Source organism: Pempheris klunzingeri, chromosome 15 (assembly GCF_042242105.1).
Source record: "Pempheris klunzingeri isolate RE-2024b chromosome 15, fPemKlu1.hap1, whole genome shotgun sequence".
Taxonomy (NCBI): Eukaryota; Metazoa; Chordata; class Actinopteri; order Acropomatiformes; family Pempheridae; genus Pempheris; species Pempheris klunzingeri.
Window position 1 is genome coordinate 9,690,115 of NC_092026.1, and position 26,907 is coordinate 9,717,021.

The 26,907-nt window shown below is 44.2% G+C and overlaps 1 protein-coding gene across 2 annotated transcripts in view; it reads right to left on the minus strand.

Annotated features, from left to right (window-relative positions):
- The window catches only part of LOC139214725 (zinc finger protein 521-like), an 88,789-nt gene that overhangs the window by 55,188 nt on the left and 6,694 nt on the right, over window positions 1-26,907 (minus strand). For both annotated transcript variants that reach the window (XM_070845641.1, XM_070845640.1), the window contains exons 2-3: window positions 25,713-25,769; window positions 18,647-18,847 (exon numbers count right to left, since the gene is read on the minus strand). Coding sequence is in view for 1 of the 2 variants with exons in the window: in XM_070845640.1 (XP_070701741.1) it covers window positions 18,647-18,847; window positions 25,713-25,769 (258 nt within the window). In the remaining variant the exon portion in view is untranslated. The remainder of the gene's footprint in view (window positions 1-18,646; window positions 18,848-25,712; window positions 25,770-26,907) is intronic.

Below are 26,907 nucleotides of genomic sequence, written 5' to 3' on the forward strand. Positions count from 1 at the left end.
TTAGCAAACACAATATGTTTTTTACACATCACTGAGAAATGTCAGGTCCCTGCCCCCCCTTGCTACAGATCAATCAAATCCACTATGCTACAGGATGAGAAGGAGGGGTTGTGAGAGACGACTGGAGCAGCAGTGAACAAGGATGCTATCTTTTACTGAACGAGGTAGAAAAACAGTAGATGAAATAAGGATTCACTTCCTAGGGTTTCATCAGTGCCGTAGCAGCAAGTTACTCTGGCCTAACATCATGTACACAACACATTTCCACACACACTTGGAGGAGAAATGCACACCCCACCAAACTGCAGTCAATGGGGATTTTTTAACACAGGGCCTGACACAAAGAGCTGGAACATCAAGCGCTGTCCTGACTCTGTGGTCTGGGTGTCCATTATTCTGGCCCTCATGGCTCTGTCTCTCAACCATGGGGAAGCGGCAAACTGTCAACTACTTTGTCCACATTACCCACGTCCCCCAGCTCAGACAGGAGCACTTGGTCACTGTCCCAGAAATCACAGTGCCCCAGTGGCGTCCCAGGAAAGTTAGACAAATGGAAGGCCAGAGGAGGAAAAGTAGGGCGGCCAGTCATCCTTTACTAGGCTTTTTCTTTCCATGATAGTAAGACACAATGAAAAGTAGAATTCCATTACTTATCACAGAGATGTGTCCCGACTACACTTGTGTTTTTCCACCAATATGGACAGACTAAAATCTATATTAATGAAAACAAGCAATGATAATGTATCTCAAAATCATAGCCAGTCCTCTAAAATGAAGGAGGGTGTTTGTGCTTTGTGCAGAGTCTGCCTCATTTTTTTCCTGTTAAAACATTAGCATCATGTAACACTCCTCTGCAATGTTTGAACTCTGAAAGCATACCGGAGATGACTTATTGGCCTCACTACCTTACTGTAACACATTTCTTATCCTCCATATCAACTGCATACTATTACATTGAGATCACTGAGGTCAGCACAGCAGCATGCTTCATGCCATATATTAAAGATGCACACACATATCATACAATTGCTGTTGTTTGAATATTATCAACATTTAATTTGAACAAAATAAAATTGTACATTTAGAGAATTTGTAGGGAGGTTGTCTATATCTGGCCCTGCCTGCTGTCTGTATTTTCCTGTTAAGAGAGGCAAGTGTTGAATCAGAGCAGGGCAAAGTAACAGAAAGAGTTAACAAGAAATTAACTTGTCAGGAGTGCTTTTTTGCTGCTTTCAAAATTAAAAAAATGTCTTTTTTTCAAAAGAGAAAGTAAGGAGAGAACAAGAAAAGGAAGATTTAATTACACCATTATTCAAGAAAGATGAATTTGGAGTTCATAATAGGTTACTACTCAGAGTGCAGTGGGTGGGCTTGAAGGCTTTTGATGTCTTATTGTTTCTGTTGAATTTTACTTGATTTGAAGTGTTTGAATTATTAAAAGTGAGTCACACCTGAAGTAAAATACACTTCAGAAAATACACGCCATTGCCCCTAACATTAATTGCATAGATACTATCACCAAAATTAAATTTTAGTGCCACTATGTTGTACAGAATTTTGGTTTAAAACAGGCAGTCGTATTAAGCTAAAGGTGATGATGAGAGCTGTGTTTAGGATGTAGGTGGAGCAGTTTGTGTGGGGGAGAGCGGTGGTGGTGATGGTGTCATCTCCTGTAGACCAGAGCAGCTGGGGGTGTGGAGAGAAAAAGGACAGTTGACCACTTCAGGTAGACTACAGCACAAACAGGAAGGAGGCTGTTCCCCAGGTCTTGGCTGGACCACCAGCCACAGTGAGCCTCCCAGGGGGAGAAAGGAGGATGACAATCTGTCCCCCAGCATGCCCCTTCACCGCCTGCCTCACTGCACTGGCTCTAAGGGAGTGCTGGGCCAGGCGGGACTGGGCTGGGCTGGGCTTCAATAGGCAGGGGAGCCTCTGTGTATGAGTGTGTGTGTGTGTGTGTGTGTGTGTGTGTGTGTGTGTGTTCGTGCTGTTCCCTCAACACTGCGGCAAACCAGGCGCAGGACCCAGTGGACAGTAAGCTAGCCAGTCAGTCAGTCAGCCACTGTGAGAGATGCTGCAGCGTTGTGCTGTACTATGCTGCTACTCTATTAATATGTCCTCACTGCACGAGAGTTTACTTGGATGCTCTTTTATTTTTCCCCACTCTTAGTTACTCACGGAAATTTGATTTATGTGATCAGCGTGGAGAAGAAAAAATTGTTGTGCGTACAGAAATATGCTGAGTTACTGTATGGTTGCTTCATTAAAATAGGGTTTGCTCTGCAAGTTTCAAGAGGCGCTATCCATTACTTAAAACCAAGCACAGCACACACTGAATTCGTAAAATAGGGTCTAATTCTTTTTAATCAAACTACCTCAGTGACCCATAAAACTTGGGCTAGACTTCAACTGAAAATTATTTCAGTTCAGACACTTGGATCTATGCTTCAGTACACTGGGAATATTCTGAAAAAGGGCAGTTAGTCTGCCAAATGTCCATAAAAAGTGTTATATCAACACCTCCTTTTCCTTTCAGCAGAGGACGATGAAAATCTCATGCATATGGACAAACAGCCCCAGACTTGTGTGTTAGCTTTAGCATTAGCATTTATCAGAAACGTCTGACCCTGCCTCCTGACCCATGACCTTCAGTTCCCCTGATTAATGCACTGTGGCTCTATTTGATATCTCCTCAATGCCATCCCAGCTTGTCAGTGGTAAAACAACTGGAGACAGCCCAGGAGGGAGAAGAAAACATGCATCTTGGAGAGGAGAGCGGGAGGGGAAGAAAAACAAGCATCAACTCAAGCAAGACGATGTATTTTCATGCATCCCTGTCTTAAATGTCAAGATTTCTTAACCCTCAGTGACTGCAGCGCTGACACCTCTCCAAGGTTCAACAGAAACCGCATTCATTAATAATTAGCTTAGCTGTGAGGACAGGGAGTGAGACTGAGAATGAGAGAGCGAGCAAGACGGCTAAAATTTAAACTTCTGTCCTTTCCCGAGAGAATCGGATTTCACTACAAGTTTTTTCATTCTTCTTCATTTCTTGTTTTCCTGGTGTGTTGGCCAGAATCCCGCAGGCAGCCCACGAACGAGCGATGCAGACGTCGCATCAGCCTTACTACTCCCTCCTCTCCTTAATCATGGCTCTAATACCCTCCAGATGAATAAACATCTTCATCCCCTCTCCGTTAAAGCCAGAAGGCTCCTCCACTCTTGAATCCAAGAAAGAGAGAAAGAAAGAAATGGAGAGCTGAAGAAGGAGCACAGGAAAGGGATGACAGATGGAAGGGTGGATCAATGTCGAAATGAACCAACAGCAAAGTAACAAAGCCACGGCAAGATTTTCTGGTTCTTCCCATAATTCTTCTGATCTATTTTCCCCTTGACACAATTATCACAGTCCTCCTAATTATTTTTTCCTCTTAAACCGATTCCTAATGGCAGGCTGTGTCTTTTTATGATCACGTTTGTAAAGTGGAGGTTTTGTGAGCTGTTGTGCAACCTTGTCGCTTCAGACTGTGTCCACAGACTGCACAGGAAGGGGGCGGAGAGGGAGGAGGCGGCGGGGGGGAGGGGTTGTCTCTAGAGAATGGGCCAGGCCCCAGACCAGCACTTCCCTGGCCCAGTAACTGTGCCAGAATACTCATGACATGTGTGTACAGTATGTGAGCGCAAATGGCAGACAGATTTAGGGGTTTGCTTTGTTTCCCCTTCTATTGTTTTCTGCTGGTTTCCACACAGCTCATCATCATATCTTAATACTACTAAGCATTAAGAAAACACACACACACGCACACACTGATACATGCACACGCCTCACCGAATGAAGCAGCTCTTTCGCTGCCCTCACCCTCATCTTCATTTGCAGAACAGGGCTAGAATATGAGGCCTGAATACAACCAGACAAATGACTACGGGGCATTTTACTTATTCATTCATCACTTCACATTGATTTATTCCTGTTTATCTATTTATCAGCCGCAAAAAAAAAAGTTTCCCTTGAATTGTTTTGCTAAAAGTTTGCATGCTGACATACTCAGTGAAAAACTTTCAGGGTCACAGTAGAAAAATCCCTAAAAGAGATTATTGAGGTTCATCTTTCCCTTAAATACCCTCCACTCACTTTAGCACCTCAATGGATGCTTCTCATCTCCCTATTTACATGGGCCCAGCAATCCTTGGCTTAGTAACCATTTACTTAGTTACACACCACCACCTGGGTGGCTATTTATGTCTTTCTCAAGAGAGAAACTTAGTATGACTGCTGACTAACACCCCCATATGAGTTATCATCCATTCGTTGCAAATAAACTTTAGAAAAGTCAGAAAATGCTCAATATATCTTTATATTTGGAACATGCTCAACAATGTGAGGTGAGTTAATCAAACACTGGAGGTGAGTCATGTATTAATAATGCAGTATATTAAATTTAGGGTTTTTTTGAGCATATAGTGACCATTTTGTAAAGGTATCTCAATATCTGGCAATATGTAAATGTTCAGCAGTAATAAAGAGTTTTCCTTCTTATATGTGGTAATCTCACGTCTATCTGAATGTGCAGCTTACTGTGATGAATCCATTTCAAGGATCATCATTCCAGAGAGTGAATGTAATAGTCCCCCAATATCAGTTATCACTGACAGCACCATCCATATCAGCTAATTACTTTTCATTGGGCTGTTGTAGACGGGAGGACATCAGCCTTTATCTGTATATGAAAGGAGAAGACATTACTAATATGCTATTACGGTGAAAGAGCTAGTGTTACTGTTCCACTAACATAGAAGCAGCATACAATGAGATGGTAATAAAACCTATGTCACTGCTCCACTGGCTATCTTAGTTGGCTACTTTAAATATCAAGAGAATATTACCAATAAGGTGACCTTTAATTACATTTGGCATGCAAATAAGTTGACGAGTCAGGAAGAGAGTGAGAGAAAGAGATGTTCTAATATTACCATTCCTCTCCTGATGACACACACATAACACAGAGCCCCACTCGCCTGGTTACAGGATCCGTGCTGTTTTTTCTCTTTAACCAGCATACATCCAGCACAAACAGAGGAAGCCAATAGGTCAGAGCCGTGCGTTCTCCCTTCCTTAATTTGTATTTTCCTTAGCGTTCTTAGGGTTAGTGAGGTGAGTGTCATCTCTGCTGCTGTTCATTGTCTGAGGGAGGAGTTGGAGTTGGGGAATATAATCCCACGCACTGAGCATACAACGGGGAGGAAATATGGGCACAGCGTTGGTGCATGACCTCCTGGGTAATTTGTAAAACATGAGCCATGGCACCCAAGCACCATGCTGAAGCTCGGGTCAGGTGACTCAGTCACAGGTGCACCATGGAGGGATCTCTGGTGAGGAGGCACACCTCCCACTACAGAGCATGGTGGGCAACATAATGTCTTCTAAACATAGAACTCTCTAGAAAGTTGCCTCGGTCTTTATTTTTAGGAACGTGTAGAACACTGAAAATGTACCAGAGCTGGTATCTAGATTGTTCTTCATATTTTTGAGAACTATTTAGCTGGATTATCAGCTTACATCTGTAACTGAAGGCGGACGGTCCAAGGTGTTAGCACCTTTCTTCTATTGGATGAAAATGGATGAAATGTTGTCACATCAAGAGATCCTTGAGACGCTCCGATTTCGCAATACTACAAACATACTGCACATATTACACATGCCTGAGCTCACACATGTTGCTTTAACAAAAAGTCTTGATTAGGATGCAGCAGACATAACATCCCGCATGCACGGCCGCTGCTTTGCGAGGCCTCAGATAACCTTTATCCTATAGGGTTTAATTAATGTCAGCCAGTCTACTCTGCCTTTCAGAAGGAAACGACTTATTCCTCTGCCCTCATGAAGCCCAAATCCCTCTGTTTCACTGGTGAGGCCGGCTGCCTTGTTTATCCCAACTACAGGTACTGCTCCCTATTAAGGCCAGCACTTGTTACAGGGAAAAGGTTGAATTATTTACCAACAGTACAGGGAGAGTGGGGGAAGAGAAAGGGAGAAAGCAACAGAGAGAGGCATTTCATACATGGTGAGAGATCTTTCTGTTGTTTTTGAGGACATGAACAAGGGAAAATTAATGATCCATGGACATTAGATACAGGTGCTGATTACCATGGAAAAGGGCATCCTGACATACAGTAAGTAAAAAATAAGGCCGTACAGACGGATGAGTAAATTACTCCCCAAACATTATGCATTTTATCTATTTGATGAAAAACACCTTACAGAAAAGTAGGTAGAGTTTTATACATTTGATCATGAGTAAATAGATGAATGTGTTTTGTTAAATAGATACCAAGGGTGCTTGTGCGCACTCTTCACCCAGGGCAAACTGTCTACATTCTATCTGCATCTCAGCCTCTCTGCACAATACAACAAAACATACAGAAAACAAAAGGGAGCACAGAGGGGGAGAACGAAGAGACAGACCAAACAATAAACTCAACCACAAGAGACAGAGTTTGACTTTGTGTGTGTGTAGTGTGCGTGCGTGTGTATCGAGGAGAGAGACAGAAAGCGAGAGGAGGACGAGGGAGATGAAGACAAATGCAGAGCAGGAGAGAGACAGAGGGCGGCAGAGAAAACGAAAGACAGAGGGAGAAATCAAATTTGCAAGAACATAACAAAAAGCTGTATCTCCGACAAAAGAGAACACACAAGGGTATTTGTCTAGCTGTCTGCACCAGCAGGATCCTCTGAAAGTTTATTAAACTAGAACCCTTCAAGAGAAGGCAGAGAGTAGTAAACTATACTACTGGGGAGGAAAAGAGAGAGGGAGAGGGAACGAGAGTGGAAGGGGGGGGGTGTTGAAAAAGAAAAAAAGCTAGCTTTTCAGCCTCTGTCTCTCAGAAATTCTTTTATTTCAGCCATGCATTAAGCAACCTCCCCACTGAGTTCTGCTCCCCTTCCTGGTGTGGATAAAGCCGTCCCTCGGGGGAGCCGCTGGTAATTTCCAGCTTCGCCAGAAACTCAGGTATTAGAAAAGACCGCTTGGGGACCTGCCACAATATACCTTCACAATTTCATACGCTCTGAAAAAGAGGGAGCCCCTCCCTCCCAGCCTACCCCCACCCTCCCAGTAAACCCCCTCGAGGGTCCCCAGTTCAAATTTCTGAAGTGCAGACAACGGGTGTATGTGTGGGGGAGGGGAGGGTGGTGTTGGGGGGGCCCGTGGGACTGAGCACCAGCAATAGAAAATCCACTGCATAGAGGAGAAAAAAGCATTTCCTCTCTGGTCTGGCAGGAGTGCCTTTTTTCCCCTGGCTCCCACCAGAGGCTTTTTACAAAACATGTGTTGCTGACATGTTGACAGATTGCTCAGTGAAGTGTTAGGCGCATGCACACGGCTGGCCATTTAGGGGGACATGGCTTCCTACCCAACATCCTCTACCTGAGGCACCATGTTTTATACATCATCCCCCAAAGAAAAAAAGGAAACAATAAAAGGTAAGGGAGTTGCTTCCTTTGTGAGGAAAGCAGAATATCAGAGAGCAAAGAGAGACTGCGTATAATGCTGCCTTAGCTGAACTGCGGTGATGGGGAGGAGCAACGGAAGTGAGAATAAGGGAGGGAAATGGTTTCAGGCAGGAAAGACGGAGATAAAGCAGAGAGGTGGGAAAAAGAGCTTGAGGATGCATGGTATGTTTATGTACAGCAGGTGAGCTTGTCAAACCAATAAAAAGCCCAAAGATCTCTGTAACTTCCTGAAATGAAGCCACCAATAGCAGGCAGGAGGATGGAATCTGATCAAAGGCCAGCTTCCAGATCCAACTTTTACTCCTATCAGGGTATCGACAGCACACGTCTTAATCGCCCTGCGGCTCCAAAAGTGCTGCCGTGGCAACAGGATGGAAATGGGGATCATAATGTATTCATGGTGCCGGCGACCTGGGGGCTGCGGAGCGCGCTCTCTGGGGACCGCACTTTACCCAGAGCCAGACGTGTCTGGGCAAAATCACTCCACACAAGACAGCAGCAGAATACTGAGGAGCCATGACAGGATGGAGGGAGGGAGGGAGAGAGAAAGAAAGAGAAAGAGAGGAGGCAGCAGAGAGAGCGGATAGAAATGGAAGATGATAATAGAAAACAAAGACGGGGAAGGGTTAGGACATTAGAGGTAAACAATGGCTGCTGAGTGCTGTTAGAGTTTACCGTAAAGAAAGAAATAAAAGTGGCATTATTCCAGTGCTGAATTGAAACTTCAGAACACAAAAGACAAAAGATCTGGGGCTTGAGAAGGAAAAAAACAGGATGTGATTGGTGGGAAGGGGCTTGCTGGGATGAGTGGCTCTACCTTGAGAAGCCTGATGCTGCTTGACCAGGTGGGTGGTTGGCTGGGAAATAAATTGCAGAGGAAATTGGTCCAGATTATCAGGGCCACAAAGAGACATGGCCCTTTGGCCACGGGCAAGGATGGATAAATGGCTGGATGAGTAAATGAACAGAGGGATTGAGAGGGGGAAGATTGATGGCTGAGCAGATGGATAGTTCAGTTGGATTGAGAGTCCAGTTACCCACCACCCACACCAACCTATCCACCCATCCTACCCGCTCTTGATAAATAAATGCTTACATTGTAGATACATCTTACTTTTTTTCTGTCTGAATGTAATGTGCTCTCTGACCCTTTCCATCCTAATGATCTCCCTTCCTCCCAACACACACACACACACACGTATACATACACAAACACATACACGTTTGCAAACTCATACACACCCACAATAATGCTCACATGCACAAACAAACAAACACAAAGCTATAGCCTGACCTGCTTTTCCTCAACAGGAGGGCAGCTACAACAGGCACCATGCCAGGTAAACATCCTCAAGCCTTGTGCACTCACTGCAGAGGGTAAAGCTCAATGCTGGAAACACAGTCTAAAATACGAGGAATAGTCAATTATGTTTAGGACTGGGAAGACATTCTTAGAATATATATTCCTCTTGCACGGCCCTCCTGCTGCATTTAGAAATAAAAAAAAAAAAAAAGACAACTTTTGCTACATTTTATATCAAGGTTCCTTCTGTAACAGAAAGTCATAACACTTCCCGCTCGAGGTGATGATTCAAATGCATTAAGTCTCCCAAAATGAGAGGATTCACCTGCAGACTGTTGTGCGTCCTTCTGCACTAACTACCCTCCACACGTAGTACACCCTCAGGCATTCAACCTAGGGCCACAGACAACTCCCCTGTCTGTCTTTCCTCTCTCCCTTTAGCTGACAGGTTCTTCGACTGCTAAGCTCCAACACGGACCTCTGTGTTTGAGATGACTGTGCAGAACAATCAAGGGAGGGAGAGAAAGAAAAAAAGAGAGAAAGAAAGAAGGAAAGAGTAGGAATGATGAAGAGGGACGAGAGTAGGAGTACGGGTGAAGAAGAGGTAGAGAGAAACAAGGACATCAACAACGTGTTCTCAAAGAGAGATGACCCCTGGCCATCCCGAGGCATCTGGTTTATCTAGCTGTCTGGGTAAGCCACGCACACACCTAATGACTCCAGCCTGGTCCATGTCCCATAGGTTTTTTTTATCCCGGATTACGGATGGGGAATGACAATGGGCTGGTAAACTACTGTGCCTCACGTCTAAGACCTCATATCAGACAAGGAGTTCTCCATGATGAAAAAGCTTGGATGAGTTTAGAACAAGGTTCAAAGTTATTGAGAAGTTATGGCATTAGTTTCTTTGTATTTACAATATGATGTAAGATAAATGTACTCTATCATGTCCTATTTACAATATATGTTTAAGACACCCTTTTTTTAATGGTGCTGTATTGCTGATTTGTATGCATCATAAACAGTATAAATCATCTCCAACTGAAGGTCAAATATACCCATAACTCTGAGTTGCGCATAATGTAGGGGGGCCAATACGGAGATGTAGTTTGGACTCTAACCTCTTTTTTTTCCTCATGTTGCATGGCACTGCTCAACAGACCTCAATCTACTTCTGTGGTGGAGATTAGTAATCATCTAGGGTCTTCATATTGATGGCCAGGCTCAGCTTGTTTGCATATTTACTGGCCTCAGAGCCCAGTCGCCTGAGGTGAGAAGCAAATTACATTTCTGCTTACCCCCACGCGCACAACTCTCACACACTCTTTCGATTTCTATCCCTCGTTTTCTCCTCCTTTTTTTCACAACCTTATTTCTCTTAACATGCTGATCAGTCATCTTGCGGTAAGCATCCTTGCCTGCCATGGTTGCATCCGAATAGCGGTCTCATTTGGCTAACATCATCACAGCGTAATCTTGTTGGAGAGAGCAATCAGTTTACTTTGGAATTAGGTATTCCGTTGGCGGGCCCGGAGAGAGGGAAGGCTCACAGGGTTTAAAGGATGCAAACGAAAGCATGCTCTCCAGAATACAGTCTTGAGCCTGATTGGGTGATAACAACCCACACAGGCTCCATGTGAGAGTAATGAATGGCCAATGGGAGGCCTGAATAATAATGCAATTGGATTAAAATCCAATCACACGATGGTTTTGTCTGTTGACTTTGTTTGTGGGGTATGTTCTACAAACCAAGTTCATGATGAGAAAGATGCATCATGCTTTGACTGGGGGCACATAATGTCCTAATATAAAGATTACCACTCTGTTTACTACAGCCCAATCTCTCTTGACTGTCAGTCAGTCCTGCAGGATTTTGTTGATCTGATTTTAGTATACATGCATTGCATATAGAATGAACCCGATAAGACGATGAAGTGATAGTAACAGTTACACATGTTCTTTGCCGTCTTAAATCAGTGGCTTATTTAGAGAATGGCTACCACAGGTGGTGAGTTACTATTTAATCAGGGATTTTAATGTCTTGGTTTATCACAGAGGCATGTACCAAGCTGGCACACACTGCAGCCTTCCTCAGAATCCAAGCCACTCGTTGGGAGGCCATCTCTTAGGAGAGGCCCTCTGATCAAATCGATTGACTCCTCCAGGATGATCGATCAGCTAGGCAGGTTGGAGGTAGAATAGATTAGATGACCTTTAGATTCTCAGCGGTGTTGGACCCCCAACTGTCCACTGCTCTTAACATTAAGAGGACATCTCTGTATTACCTGACAGCATGGCTTTACTGTCAAACCATTACATGCTGTACCGACACACAATGTTCCCTCTGCCAAAGCATAGTCCAGCTGGTGGCCTTGGAGGCCTTAAACGACACCCATCCTGCCCATAAAACTAAATTTATGAACCCACCTTCCAGACCGAGAATGGCAATTAGTACTTAGGAACAAATGTGTTACTTCACATGATATTTGAGAATCACTGTCCTTGTGGGTGGCTGAACTCCCCATATCCTGAAGTAAGGGAGTGGCTGTTCCACAGAGCTCTATAGCAGCCCCCACCCAAACACTACCCCCTGGCCAACAAAAACAACCCCTGGGAGGGGTAGAGGAGAGGGGGAAATGTTGAGTCGGTGATAGTGTAGCCCCAAAGTTCCTAAACCACAGTGGCTAGCAGGATGCCGTCACAGCTGGCTCTGCTCCTTCCTGTGGGCCCGCTCCATGGAGCTCAGCCTGCTGGGAGACATAAACCTGTCGGACTGGTCACTCTTTCCACCGCCCTCCATCTCCCTCCTTCCTTTCCTCCCATTACTGGCGAGTTTGGCAAAAGCCATCTAAGGAAAAAGCCCTATGGGGATCAATGTTCCACGCAGACATAAGCAAAATCCTATGACCTTTTCATTAGGGAGTATTAACATGATTCAAAAGCCTGTAGATGTTTCTTTTAGGTGTCTGTAAATGAGGTACATGTTGATTGGTGAACTTTTCTTTGTCCCAAAGCCATGTTACATCCTGTTGACTCCTGGTATAAATTATCTGAGGGAAACATGCCACTGAAAAGCTATTTGGCATTTGATATGCTAATACAGAGTGTTAATTACTAACCAAGTGTTTGTTCATGTTATGCTCTTCACATGATTGTTTATAAAATCAAACCAGGGAGAGTGAACACTCATAACACACCAGACATCTATTAAGTCGCGATCTGATCAAAGGAATCCTGATTGCTGTGAACAAAAGTATTAAAAAAAACATCTTGAGTTATTCGCACTTTTAGCACAACCTTGTATTTTATCACTATCGATATATACTATTAATTAAAAAGCCACAAAAAACCAAAACCTTGCATTTCTGATTGCACTATGCCAATTTAGAGAGAGAGAGAGAAAAAACATTTCACAAGGTACTCGTTAGAAAACCAAGCCCAGAATGTCCATAAAGTTTTAAAATACATTTTCGCCTTTTCTTTGTGCCTAGTTATGTTTCTCTGAATCTGCTTCATCATTATTCTGGTGAGCAGTCCCACGTTTGAAAGAGAAAAAAGAAAATCATTTGAATTCCGGGGACCCAGAGGAGAGTGAGCAAAACCCAGAGGTAAGATCCAAGCTCGCTCTCCGTGCCCTTCCGTTGGCTGCCTACCTGGTAAACATCTCCACAAGCTCCTTGCTTTCAAAACACGTCAACCGGTGCCTATGTACTTTAGACTGGCCGGCCAAGCAGGAATTGAGACTTTATTTGTTTTTTACTTTTTCCTGTCTCTCTTCCGAGCCACCGCACATAACCTGTCTGGCATTAATGATGTTGTTAATAAAATGCGGCTGGTCTGTGGGTGGATTTGCCTGGCAGGCCTGGTGCCTGTCCTTCTCAGAGATAAGCCCACTGCTGGCCTTATCTACCTCCCACAGCCCCACCCAGCAGTGCCGTGCACTGGACACACAACCAGTCAACTCATCACTGGCTAATTACCACCTCTGACTGCCTTACAAAGCAGGCCTGGACTCACATCGCTGCTGCTGCTGAAGATTGGCTCTCCCCTACCTTGACTGTGTCTCTCTCCACTTCTTTGTCTTTTTCTACCCATCCCCCTTTCCCTCTAAACTTCCCCTGTCTTCTCTGTCCTTCTCGGGTCTCACTACATTTCACCTGTCTGTCTTGGCTAGTTTTGTGTTATGTTTTTTTTACTCAATTTTATTTGCTTCAGCCAACAGGCTATTTGGTAGAATATCCACTGAGTACTGAGAAAGTACTGAGATTTACTGAGAAGGGAATATGCAACAGTTACATTGTGGGTGGTCAGGTAAATCCTCGGTCTACCTTCCACTGTATGTCTACGCATTTTGAAAAGGACTAATGCCATTTATGTTACAGTTTCTCAGTAAGGGCTTATGCCATATGTGAGCTGGAGTCAGTTCAGTCTCATAGCTTCAGCAGGGCAGCCGAAGTCACTTATGTTACAGAGGGAGGGAGCGGTTTCTTTTATTCAATTGTTTTCCACTTCCACGAGCGTGTGCCAAGGGGGAGGAAAGCGCCGGCTTAACACGCTCTGCAATTCAACACGGCCAGACGCAGTCCTATTAAGATTTAATGTGCCATTCTTCTGCTTGTGCCGCTGAAAAAGACTTGCAGGCTGAGGAAGAGAGTGAACAAAGAGCAGGCAGAGCCAGGGCCAGGGAGAGATGAAGAGAGCAAGAGAAACCGACACAACTGCTCCATGGCCAGGTCTTTGTCACACGACTGAAATCGGTAGTTTCAAAGGAATGCTACATAGTGGAAGGGAAAATAACAACAGTGACGTTGATATAGTGTTTTCACTCAGTCCGTGTAGGTCTAGGTGAGCGCATGAGATTATCTCTGTTTTGTCCACATGTCATCCCCACTATTGTGGCTACCTACTTAAGAAAGAGGTCAACTGGATGAAGTCACAGCATGTGTTTAGCCTCTTGGGCGATGAATTATGTGTCGTCTAAAATGCAAAGTGCAAGCACGCAGGTGCTGCGAGGGAGCATGTGTGCGCGTGTGCACGTTAATATGTGTGTGTGTTCGCATGCCTTAGCGGATGACTGATTGAGCGAGCAAATACATGAGAGACATAGATAGAGAGGAGATGTGAATATGAGGGAGGCAAGGAGTGCTGGCCATTGTCATTTCTGACTTGAACACACAAACATGAGCATAAAACACAGGTTCCTCTATTCTTATTTTGATTGTTTTTCTGCAGAAAATGCAGTCCTCCTCTGACAAAGACCAATAAATACTTTATACAGTGCATAATGTGTGCGGTGTGAAGCACAGGGGAGAGAGAAAGAGGGCGTCCTCACGAGGGCATACGCTTTGAATTCCTAATGACACTCCTGTTAACGTTACTGGCACTGTCGCACAGAGAGGAAACGCACAGGGATGCTACGCCATGGAGTCAAACATCTACTTTAATACTCTCTTTCTTTCTCTGTCTCTCTTTCTCTCCTACCTATTTCTCTTTCTCTCATAGACATTCACATTGAACATGCCCCCACAAAAACACATACACACAGGAAAGACTCAAGCCTAATTCTGAGAGCTCACTCTAGCATGAGGTCTCTTTTCAGTGGCTGCGTTGTGCCAGAAGTAGCTATTCTCCCCTGACCGCCTCTCCTCCTTTCAAAGCCTTGTAATCAGTGTGCTGCTCTTTGTACCAGGATGTCGCAAGACGCCCCAGCAAAAACACAGCAGAATTTCTGATGAACGGCAGTGGCTCAGAGTTCGGCTAATCAGGTCTTGCTCATGTCGCTTTCCTCTTATGTGAGCCCTTTTGAAGCAAATAAAGTCTTTGCAGTTTGGCACATTCTTCTTGGCAGCCACAAAGCAGCTGTTGGATCAATACACAAAGTTAGTTGAAAAAAAAAAAAAAAAAAAAAACGTACAACCAATAGGAGCCTGTTGGAAACAGTCAGTAGAAAACGTGGACTGCCAGGAGTCTGTTCATAGTTGAGGGTATTACTGAATGTTTCCATGCTGCTGACCCAAAGACTTGATGTAAATGATTTCAAACACTTCAAACAAACATACCGTGGTTGGTAATGGAAGGGGGAAACATAGACTTCATATTAGAAATTTGTCTAAACTATTTCTATCATATTACCATCTTCTGCATTGTGGGGAGATCTTATTGTTTTTCACAGAGTATTAATATTTCATTTGTATTTTTCTCATAAATCTGAAATGTATTTTATTGAAGCTGAGTGCATTTTGCAATGTCTACAGGGAAGTAGAAAAAAATCTACATAATATAAATCCATATATGGCCCAGTTATCTCTCTCTCTCTCTCTCTTTCTCTGTTGCACCCTCTCTGATTGATTCCTTTATCTGAGGGAAGCAGAAGACATGCTCTGTTTGCTCGCACAGTGGCCGGCAGGAAAACAGAGAAAGACACTTATTAAAAAGGTCATCTCACAGAGGGTTAAAATAGCAGGGCACAGATCTCTCTAAGGGGAGCAGCCATGCCCCTCCTCTAGTGAAGGACACAAGAAAAGGTGTTGCTCAAGGGAGCTGGACCCGTAATGAAAGAATGGCCACCAGGCTGACAGCCCATGTGTGCACTGGGCTATTCAAATACCTTCAGAGACATGGAATTGGAGAACTGACAGTGAAAAGGCTTTGTGAAAATGCAATCTTCCGAATTAAACTCTGAGCTAGAGGTGTTATTTTTATTTACAGTGTGGGCTAGCTAGTAAACACTACTTGAAATGAACTGAGGATCAAGGTATTTCTTGGTAGGTCTGAAGACATGTTTCCTTGCCTACCATTGCAATCTCATATCTCGCACTGGAACATATCCTGTGCCAACTGAGAACAAAAGTCAAACTACAGACACTGTTTCTCTTTCTCCATGAAGGATCAGTAACAATACAAGGCTGTACAGACAATGCAGTAAGACAGTGAGACAAAGCATTTGTGAAGTGTTTTTGGAAAGGCCTATGGAATAGCAGTGCCTCCAGCCTCCTGTCTCCTCCCCAGGGCAGCCTAAAGCCCTGTCGGCAGGATGCTGATCCCCACACGGAAACCTGATCCGCAGCCATCCTGGAGCCGGAGGGGGGACGGGGGAGCGCTCTCCCCCCGTGGAGCCCCTCCACTTCTGCTCCAGAGTTAAAGGGGTGCTCTGGGGGAACATTCCTCTAGCCCTTCCTCAGCCAGCCTCCACTCTCAACTCTCTAGAGGAGCATTCTTCCAGCCCTGCCCTAGCCTTCACTTGGATCTCCTGGGGAGCATTCCTGAAGCCCTGCCCCAGCCCAAGACGGGCTCCCTGGGGACGCATTCCTTCAGCACTCACTCTTTCTCTCTCCCCATCTCCCTCTTTCTCTCTCGCTCCCTTTCTCAGACGCTTGCCTTCCTCCGCAGTCCAGCATTAGCGCGATCAATAGCACCGATCGCATCAGGGACACGAGGCAATCCATACCCATGCGCTCCCTTAGCGCACTGCAGTGGTCACGGCTTAAGTGCATGGAAAGGTGTTATACCTCTGCTAGATGGGGGGGAGACAATGGCCACCATTGATCGAGGTGACATGTAACATCTTTCTCTTTCTCTCTATCCATCGGGCGTGGCTGACATGCCGCTAGAATCTGTTTAGACTTTATTTGGTCTGTTTTGTCTGGCTCTTGTTGTGAAACTTGTGTTTTACTGTAGAACATCGACGCAAAGTATAATGAAGCCCAGAATAAGCATGTGAGGTAGTGGGTGCATAAGGGCATATCTGGTTCTGGTAATACACTGTATATGCTTATGGGATATCAGCTGGGGGGGAAAGAGTTCTGTCAGGGAACAGCAAGCAAATCTCCATATGTGGATTGGTTCCAGTCAAGCTCTGCAATTTGTTTACCAAAAATAAAACATTTGAAATTGTAAAAATGGAGGGTTTAGCAGGTGCTGGTGGTTGATTAGAAAATGGTTCTAATAAAGGATCCATCTGTGAGTAGAGACTTGATGTAAGGCAGATTAATTGGTCATGGATGTCTACATAATGCCACATAGGAAATCTCCTCCCATATTCCAGAGAATACACAAACACACACACACACGCACACATTCAAAGTACTTAGTATGCCATCTAGAAGTTTCTTTTCTCCCACTGTGTTTGAATACTAATAGAGTGTTTCTGCACAATCACAATACCCTAATGGCAATTAGATTCTTTTGTTTGGTTTCCACAGGGGCTCTTATCCAAACTGCGTTTTTTTCATCATTGAGCAATTAAGAGTTATTTGTCCGTAAGATTGACATTTATAAAAGCCGGGCTTAATTATAGAAAAAATATGGCTGAGTCAGTCATGCCCACATTACAATGGTACTTAACATAAAATGACTGCCCCCTTGAATCAAAGACACGACTCTTATAACATGATTATTAAGTGTAATTGAAAGATAAATGATAATTCAAGCAATCCCCCTATGTCTTAAATAATGCCCTTTGTGTTTTTATTTCCTAGTTTCCCCAAACACATCTGTGGCTGATAGAATTGGGTGTTACATTGGAAAAAGGGTGACAGGAGGTCCTTCACTTACACTCCCTTAACGAATGCATTTGTTGGATGACAGTAATGTGAAAGTGAACAGTACATTGATTTTCACACCTTTAGACGACTGAGCGTCACTTTGAATTTGCACACACATGAGCAAACCCAAGACACACATACATGTAAACAAGCACACCTGAATGTGCAAAGTCAATCTTATAATGAACATGCATGCATTTCTGCTTAAATTAACACCAATGGAGGCATCACAGAACGCACATGTGCACACTCATATGAACACATACACTCACATACAAACACAACACTTGGTTTGGGAAATTGTCTTGCAGTTAATGGAAAATCTTTGTAAAACTCGTGGGATATCTACCCTATAATTTGTGGTTTGCTGATTGTGGGTTGCAAAATATGAAATCAAACTGTGCTTGAATGTAAACAGAGTACACTAGCTTTCTCTTGTGCTTTCTCAGTATTTTAAATTTGCTTTGAAATGATGAATAATAGCTTCTTTGCTACATCAGAACCATGATGATTACATTTTAGCCTGTTCATGTTCTGTTTCTGGACAAGATAAGAAGAGACAAGGTCTGTGCCCAAACATTGGGGAATGTGTGTCAGATGGTGTTTCTTAATGCAAGCCCATCAGGACGTGTAAAGGAGGACAGCAAGTCCAGGAGAAGCACATGGAAACCTTCAGTTCACATCATTAGTTCTGTCTGCCACCTTGTCAGGGTATTTATAGCCCTATTCATCCATCAACAGGTCAATGACACAGTCTGCCAATGGCATCCTTCTCTTTCAGTCCCACTACATATTACCACTGCAGCTAGCTAGCATTGGGAGCAGCTAAGGGACTTTCCTGGAGCAAGGATCTGTTTCCAGTTGGTGGTCTGGTTACTGTGGGACCTCGTAGCTGCATGTTTCACTCTAGTGAGATGTTAGAATTAGTATAGCGCTGTATAAAATGTTACACTGAAACAGGCAAGGACACAATGCACTATAAATACACATACTGTAGCCTACAGTAATCTATTATAAGGACACATGGAGGCCTATTTGTATGTCACGTCTGTAGATATTGATGTACAGCACATATAAATAATGTGATGTGTGTGTGAGGCCCGTGTGAGTCTGTGTTGTTGGATATCTACCAAGGAAACTGGTAGTCTGGTGTTGTGCTCCCCTTGGTGCAGTGTACTAACACACATAGTGTGGCATATTCTCTGGTGAAGGCACAGAGTGAGAGTGGGAGTGGGAGAAGAGCTGAGTGGCAGAGTGGAGGGGAGGCTCGGTGGGCTGAACGTTGTTTACCTGTCAGCTGGCATTGATTAATCTTGTGTTCGGTGAGATCGCTCAGCGACTCGAACACCTGCCGGCAGCTGTCGCAGCTGTGCAGCGCAGGCTCCTCGTCCTCCTCCTCTCCCTCCTCTCCTTCCTCTGGAGAGAGCAGCCTCTTCCTCAGACGCCCGGTCTCACCATCCTCCGCCGCCCTCTCGAGGGCGCACTCTGGATCTGCCGAGCCACAGGAAATGACAGCACCACATAGTCAGAGGGGTGACCCACACAGTGAGGTACTACAGCTTCCTCTGGGTGACAATAAAATGGATTTCTAGACTCTGGATTTAATAAAAACAATAATAAAAGCTGTAATAAAAATGCAGGTTCAATTTGGGCCTCTGTAACTCAACCACTCACACCATAACAGAACTGTTGGGCAGGTGAGGGTGAGAGATATACAGGCACACAAGGTGGCACAATGCTCTCACACACACATCTAACACGCGCACACACACACACACACACACACACACACACACACACACACACACACCTCTGTTATTAGAAATGGTTTTACGTTGTGTTTGCCCTGCTTCACCCAAGCAAAACTTCAGTATATGAAACTAGACTGATGGGAATATGTGTAGTTAATAAATCCTGGATTGCAGTTTTGGCTCGACCAAAGAAATATGAAATTCCGCCAGTGAGTGCTGAATTGCATCAGTCAGCGTCTATCAAAGGAGACAGGCCTTGCCATATTATCCAGACATCTAGGCCAGAACTGTGGATGTATGGAGCATAGCACAGTAAGACACACAAAACTGAGATTGCTGTGTGTTAGGCTGTCGTCACGACACACTTCCCTAAATTATTCAGCCTTGCTCGCAGGCAGCCGCGGGTCGCGCACATCAATATTCTTCAATCCATCTGCAGTTTTGTCTCTTGTTGGCTTTGTGCTGCAGCAGTGCCAGGGGTGGGCGACTGACTAATCTGAACCTGGACTAGGAATCATCTTTCAAAACACCCGTCTAATCTGAAGTTCTTGACGTGGTGCTAAAATATTCGGACAACAAATTAAACCTTACATTGTACACTCACAGTGTACCATAAACATGTTCCCTCAGAGGGGAATCTGGCTTGCAACAGCATCTTATAAATAGGCAGCATGGCCTGCAGCCCTCTTTCTCCCCTGCTGTGACCATTACACTTCACAATAAGACTGATTAAAAAGCCATACTTACAATCAAACAATCATGCCACCCTGGTTAAGACTTTATGGGGGAGAAGAGCCCTTGCACTTCACTGGCAGCCATTTTAAGCCCCACTGATGCAAGTGTTCCTCAGCTTGTCCTGAAACTCCGGAGGGGAACGTTAGGAGGAAGCCTGTTTTTTTCACCTAGCACATAGTTAACTGTGCCTGAGGACAAAAGAGTATGTGGCACCGATGTGTGCAGGTGTGGGTGTATATATACCAGGTGTGTATACACATGGGCGGCCATTTTAAGTCCTCTTTCTGTAGGGTGCTCTGTGAAATTCCTTGTGGAAAGGCGTTCCAGAACTCATCAAGGCCACCCAGGATTTTTCCTTTCCCCCACTTGCGCCAAGTATTGATGTAACATCACACCCTCCATTGTCCTTCCCTCTTGGCGACTGAGGCTCTCGGAACATGCCCTCTAAAAATATCAGCACTGTGGTCCCCGGTGGGACCATGCAGAACAGAACAGAAGGTGTTTCAAGAAAATGAAAATCCCAACCCAATCCTCACAGATGCAGGCCTTTCTTGCTCTGGGGGAAACACTTCTGACTGAGGCCAAAAGCCACACAATATAGACTTATGATTCATCCATACACACAGACACAGAATTCACAATATGCACTGAAATATGAACACTTCATGTCTTTTTTTACAGAGTGCCTGTGGAGGATGTTAAGACTTTGATAAGTTTTTTCCAATGGCCTTTATGAATCATTAATTTCTCTAATATTACTGCTCAGTTCTGTCAGGGAAAACAAATGATGGCTATATTTAAGAATTTTATGTTTCATCTGACCTGCAAAATATATTTCACATTGCGGAATGCAGATGCATTTTATTCTGCTGTTCATATTTAGAAGGCAACCTAACACTGATTCAAGGGTAATAGATCTACAATCGATGTCCAAAAGAAAAAAAGAATTCAGAGAAACTGGGAAATGTATGCTTTACGCATGTGTGAGTTTGATTTTCACTTGTTTTCTCTTGTTTCAAGTGACAAGTTTCAGCTGCAACTTCCAGCGCAACCAAGCCGGGTCAGTGCTCTCGGTCGAGCTGAGTGACCTCCGGTGCACCACTGTGATGCGGTGCTGGAAGTGTAAACTGCTACATGTTTGGGGGGAGGGTGGTCGGGGGAGCGGGAGCAGGGTTGGGCTTGACACGGCAAGGTCACGTCCAACCCTGGGATTAAAGAGCCACGTCAATACTGAGGTTCCTGTGCCTCTGGGCCTCATACAGTAATCCATCAGATCAGGACATCCTCCTCTACCAGTCTCTACAGGCTGGACAGCAGATCAATACCAGCATGCTTAGAATGGCTGACAATCACATGTGGAATATGAGGGAGAGATGTGTGGCATATTGAGAATTTTTCATCATGCCTAACACCCTTGTTAGTTTTGTTAATCAGCTTCAAACTGTTGGTACGGTAGATGAGGACAAGAGGGAAGCTACATTGACTGCTGATCCATATTGTGATAAGGTCAGCTCGATGTAAGATGATCGTAACTTGGACCGAAAAATTATTAATACAGGCACTATAATAACGATCTGAATGAGACATTTTTGAGGATAAATTTTCAATCTTGATGGTACTAAGAGCACGTTAGTACTGTACTAATAAAATGTGGAAATCTGAATGGTGATTGACATCTTTAGAGCCATGTAATATCTGCCTGAGTCCAAGTCCATCCGTCACGCACACTCTTGTCTCTTATGGTGCCAAGTGACATTTATCATGCCGCAACTTTCATCTTGTGAACTGAAGAGTCCCCTGGACCCCCCACCCTTATATTATTGAATATTTCTGCTCTTAAATATTTATAACCTTTTAATTGATATTCTCTTCTCTGCTCCATTAGCCCCACCAGGGACCCGTGGTCCCTAGCAGGGAAGCCTACACTCGTCCCCCCACTGTCTGGCCCACACACTGAGACAGGTGGAGACACTGACCATGGGGAGAGGAGGGAGGGCATAAAATGTACAGGAATACTTAAAGGAAAAAAATGAAGCTGTAAAGTGAAGAGTCTGGACAAGCTGCAAGGCCTGAGCTCAATAGAATTTTGGTCTAAAAAAGTTAACTCTCATCATGAAACCCGCCTTTAACCTCACAGGAGATTTTATGTCTAACCCTAAGTTTAAGAGAGTTTATGTCTAACCCTAAGCTTAAAGATTGAATAAAATATTGAGTGCCTAGAATAAGGAAAACTTGTTGTTGGAAATTGCAGAACAATTTTTGAAATGCAACATGTGATGGATGTCAGTGCTTTAAACTGAAATTCAGTCAAATCCACCCGCAAAACACTAAGCAGAAAAAGCGTGAAATCACTAAGGGCTATGTTCTTACTTGCCTGTAGATACAATGTGTCTCGCTCCATCAGGGTTTAGCCTGAGTCTTTCTTTGTGCACTGAAAGACCTTGGTGTCGAAAACATCATTACCAGCTCACCCATCTCCTCATTTCCCCATCATTTCCCAGAGATCCTGATCCTATGATGCCCCCTCCCCAGCAACCCACCCTACAACCACCCACCCCCAAGTTCAAATTAAGAATTTATTTTAACCAGTGAGCAGCTTCTGTCGACACATGTCGGCGGGCCTGATCAAAGGTGAGTACGCTCCTTTATCAGAGTGAGGGAGGCTGTCAGAAATAGGAGGACATTAAGATTGAATAACCTTCACACGGTTGCCGGCACCTCATTATTTAAAAATCTAAAACTTTTGCAGAGCACCAGCCATATATAGGTCACACTACATTCTAATGCCACATGTGCCTCCGAGTGTATCCTCCTCTGTGTGGATGGGATTTGGGGCTCTCCACTTAGACCGTCACATTCACTGATCCCCCATCATAAAAGAATGTCATGATCCGACGACAAGGCTGTGAGCTTGACACTTGCCAGATTGTTAACGATCGTCAAGAATTTGCATGGGGGGAGTCTGTATTCATATGGTTGGTGCATGCAATTTGATTTATCTGCTTCAAGCCCCCCAGATTCATATTAGGGACTAATTGCTGTTTAATATTTTGATGCATGATGCATTGAAATTTGAAAGTAGATTAGCAGAGGTGTTTGTCAAAAGCCGTTTCTCTTAAATCGCTAAACACATTACAAGCTCAAAGTGATGCGCTGACTGAAAATGTGTCCCGCCTTGATATATGTTACAAAAAAAGCATGCAGTTTATTTATGAAAACTTTTGTGATGCATGCTGAGATAAAGATAAGATTAGCAGAGAGAGAGAGAGAGAGAGAGAGACAAAAAGGTGCCAAACAATTATAGCAAGAGTAAGAACAAACAATGACAAGACAACACAGAGAGCATTACATGAAGGAAGCAGCACATATAATCACAGGTATACAGACGGCATCAACCACCTTTAAAATCTCTGCACCAAAAAAAGATATGAGCACACAAAGACAAATGAAAATCAAAGCAGACGAATGAGAAACAACATTTGAACATACCAAATGCTCTCTTTCTCTCTCTCACCCTGTCTCACTTGCTCTCTCACAGGGAGTGATAATATTGAACGGAGCGCCTTGCTATGCCATTAGTGCAGTAAAACATCAAAGGAAATGAATAATAGAGAGTATGATTTTCTGAAGTGGTGGAGTGAAAGAGTCCTTTCCTCTTCCTGCTGTAGTGAGCCCTGCAGTACATTGATCTGTGGGCAGCCTCAACCTCAGCCAGAGCCAGAGTCTGAGGCACCGCACCACTACGCTACACTACTCTACACTACGGCACCTTGCCACCCAGACACCTCTTTAGATCTCTCTAACACATCTATTTGCCTCAGTCCACTCCACTTTGACAGAGCTGACACCATCTTCCAAAAAAACAGCCTCGATATGACATAGCCGAGAGCAAAAAAGAAAGAAAGAAATAAGAAAGGGATGTATACATAAGAGAGAAGAAAAAGCACGGAGCATGTGGTTATAATTACACACAGGCAGCACAGTGGTAAAGCCAAGCTGCAGATCTTAAGCCTGCTCGACACTCTCCGTGTAAAAAAGCGCACTGCCTCATTAAATCTCAGATATCATACTGTTCCTGCCCCTCTATACTATGCATAATACTGTCTATCTTTTAGAGGGCCTCTTTTGTTAGCATTTCTCCTTTGCCTTTGCCACATATCAAACATGAATGAGAAACAGGATGCGGGGTCTGCAGAACGCTTGCAGAGTCACAGAGGAGCACAACTGGGGGTCTACTTATGAGGCAGACCTTGACACCATGTCTGATTAAGCCCTTAGCTTGTCAGGAGTCTAATGGCTATTGTGGCTGTGTCCGTCAAAGTGGCGAATGCATGAAAAGCAGGTAGGCTCTTTCACTGCCTTTCAAGTTGACATTAAAAAGATCTTGTTTGGGCAGTGGTTTAACCATAAGGATGAATTACTGCTGTTACGATAAAAACCGTGACACACACATGGAGGTGGAGGTGACAAATTGGTGAAAAGCAAGAGAAATCTCCCAGCATCTTAAAAGTTCACCGCCACACACAACACTTTTCTCATTGACCGTTTGTCAAAGCTGCATCCTGAGAGGGGGTTAAAAAATAAATCAGTCAGACGAAGTCAAATGAGGAAAGTGAGAAATTAATTTGTGCGCCCTCCTGATTTCTCCACAGGCAGACATCGATCATGTGGCGGCTGTCTCCCCTCACTCTGGAGATAGAGGTGGTGGAGGGACGGGGAGAGGGGAGATTCGTGTGACTGAGGGGGTCGTTGTAATCAGGCACACTCATTAGCTCTACTTTGGCTCTGGATGACAGGAGGTCTCTGAGGCAAGTCTGCCTTTTATGCCCGGTCCTTCATCCCTTGTGCTGGGGTTAGAGGGGCTAAGGAGGCAGCTTCTTTCCACAGAACCACCCACCAATACCTATCAATACACATTAACACAGCAGCCGATAGATTGCTCTGCTTTTTCAAGAGATTAACAAAAATGTTACAGAAATGTTTACTGGCATATCTGAGCTCTTACACACTAAAGGGTCAATCGTAAACGCGTACGAGTGATGATAGATGACGCAGAGGGTCAGATACCGTAAGATGTCTGAGGCATTGGCCTGCTTCTGTTTAAAGGTGCTCAAGAATCTCAAATCTGTCTGTAAATACCTGATATATATAGGTTTGCGGAGAGATCATGAATCAAAAAATGGAAACAATAATACTGTGGTCATAAACAGCTGAGAAAAGCCAGGAGCTATTGTAGTGGTGCATCCAGCTGTTATATTTTGCACAGGACAGGAAGCTATGGGTAAATGCTGGACTAATGTGGCAGCATAGGAGTACCCAGGGTCCCCAGCCTGCTGGGCAAAACCATCCATATCGGGTTTAAAATAACCACGCCTGAGACTTAACCTTTACCAGAGACAAATGAAATGAAAATATACAGTGTGGTGCATCAGGAGCAGGCTTCATTCATAGGGGGCTTTCTGCTAGCCTGACCTGAATTACCGCTCTGTTCCTGGAGGGCCACTGTGAATGGCACGCGTGGAGACAGGACACATTCATCTGGGTAGCTCTATTCTACATCATACAGAGGGTTGGGAAACAAAGAGTCTAAAAAAACGGCAGGAACACACAGAAACACAAGGACAGCTATAAGCACACCTGCATGTATGCATGCACGCAAACACACAAACAAAGAAAAAAAGCTACACCGCTCTGCCTGTCTCTTGTAAAAACACATGCAACCATACAGTTTACAGTATGAAAACCTCAAAAACAGGAAATACATACTTTATATCATTCCGAACCCAACGGAGATTTTACAGACAGACACGCACACAGACACATGATCCACTTTCCAGCCGAAAATGATGAAATATGAAATGGAGCATTACCGCTTGGAATGGCAGTCTGCCCAGGACTGTGCTGGTCCTCTGTCACATTGTCTTCTACTGCCAGAAAAAGAGAAGGGGGAGAAAAAGAGGGAAAGAAACAGTTAACAGTGAAAAACAAGTTAGACACATTGAGATTTCCTTCTTTTTTATTATTTACTATTGAGATTTTCTGTATGGAAACTCCAAGAGATTTCAACAGCTTTCGACAGCTCAACCTGTGGTTTGGGAATCCACACAAGCCTTTCATATGTATGAGGTTTGGCAACAAGGCAAACAGCCACCCACGTAAATAACATATTGGACTGGGTAATGACTTGATGAATTATGAAGGTCTCCCATGAAACGTCCTCCCAACATCAACAGTGACCAAGTAAAAAACACCTTGATGACTGCATTAGTAAGAAGGTTGTACAGTGCCTTGGTTAGCTAAATTAGATTGGTATCCTAAAGAATTTGTTGATTGCAGTATAAATATAGACCTTCCTAAAGCCTAAAACCAAACTTTAATGTAAAGAAAACATTCTTAAAAATTATATTTACTCTACGCGCACTCTACGTGTCAACAGCCAAAGCAGCTGCAAAGTGCTTTTTCTCGTTAACTCTGATAAAATAGTGACGGCTTGATCAGCACTCAGATCCACTCATTAGGTGCATGGCAACTAAACCACTTTTGACTTTTTGACAACAGCACTGGCCTTGAAAAACACGACTTCTGTTTGGTAAAAGGTAGGACCCTTTTACATTGGAGCCTTTCTGGAACTGGTGAGAGTTCCTTGTGGCATGTCAAGTACAAGAAATGAAATGGATTTTAACAGCGGGAAGAGAACAAAAGAGTCTCCCACCTGTTCCATGTAAAATGAGGGTCTCACTGAGGACTTCTTACGCCTCTGCGTTCCACCCCTGCAGTTGAAATGCATTCTCCATTATGTCTTTTCTTTCTAGCCTTTCATTTTCCTGGGCAAAGAGGAAGGGGGAGTCTGACAGGACCTCCCAGTAGGGGAGTGTGGCAGTGACTGCCAAAGCAGAAACTGGCGCACTTTTAAAATCGCACAAAATATCCTGTACTTTGCATAATTAAGGCGGGATCCTATGGTGGCAGAAGCCTTTCCCTCAGGGGAGCACGAGTCAGTGTCAAGCAGGGTGTCAAACCTCAGTGAAAAATGAAGAGGAAAGTGTCGAGCTGGTTCTTATGAAG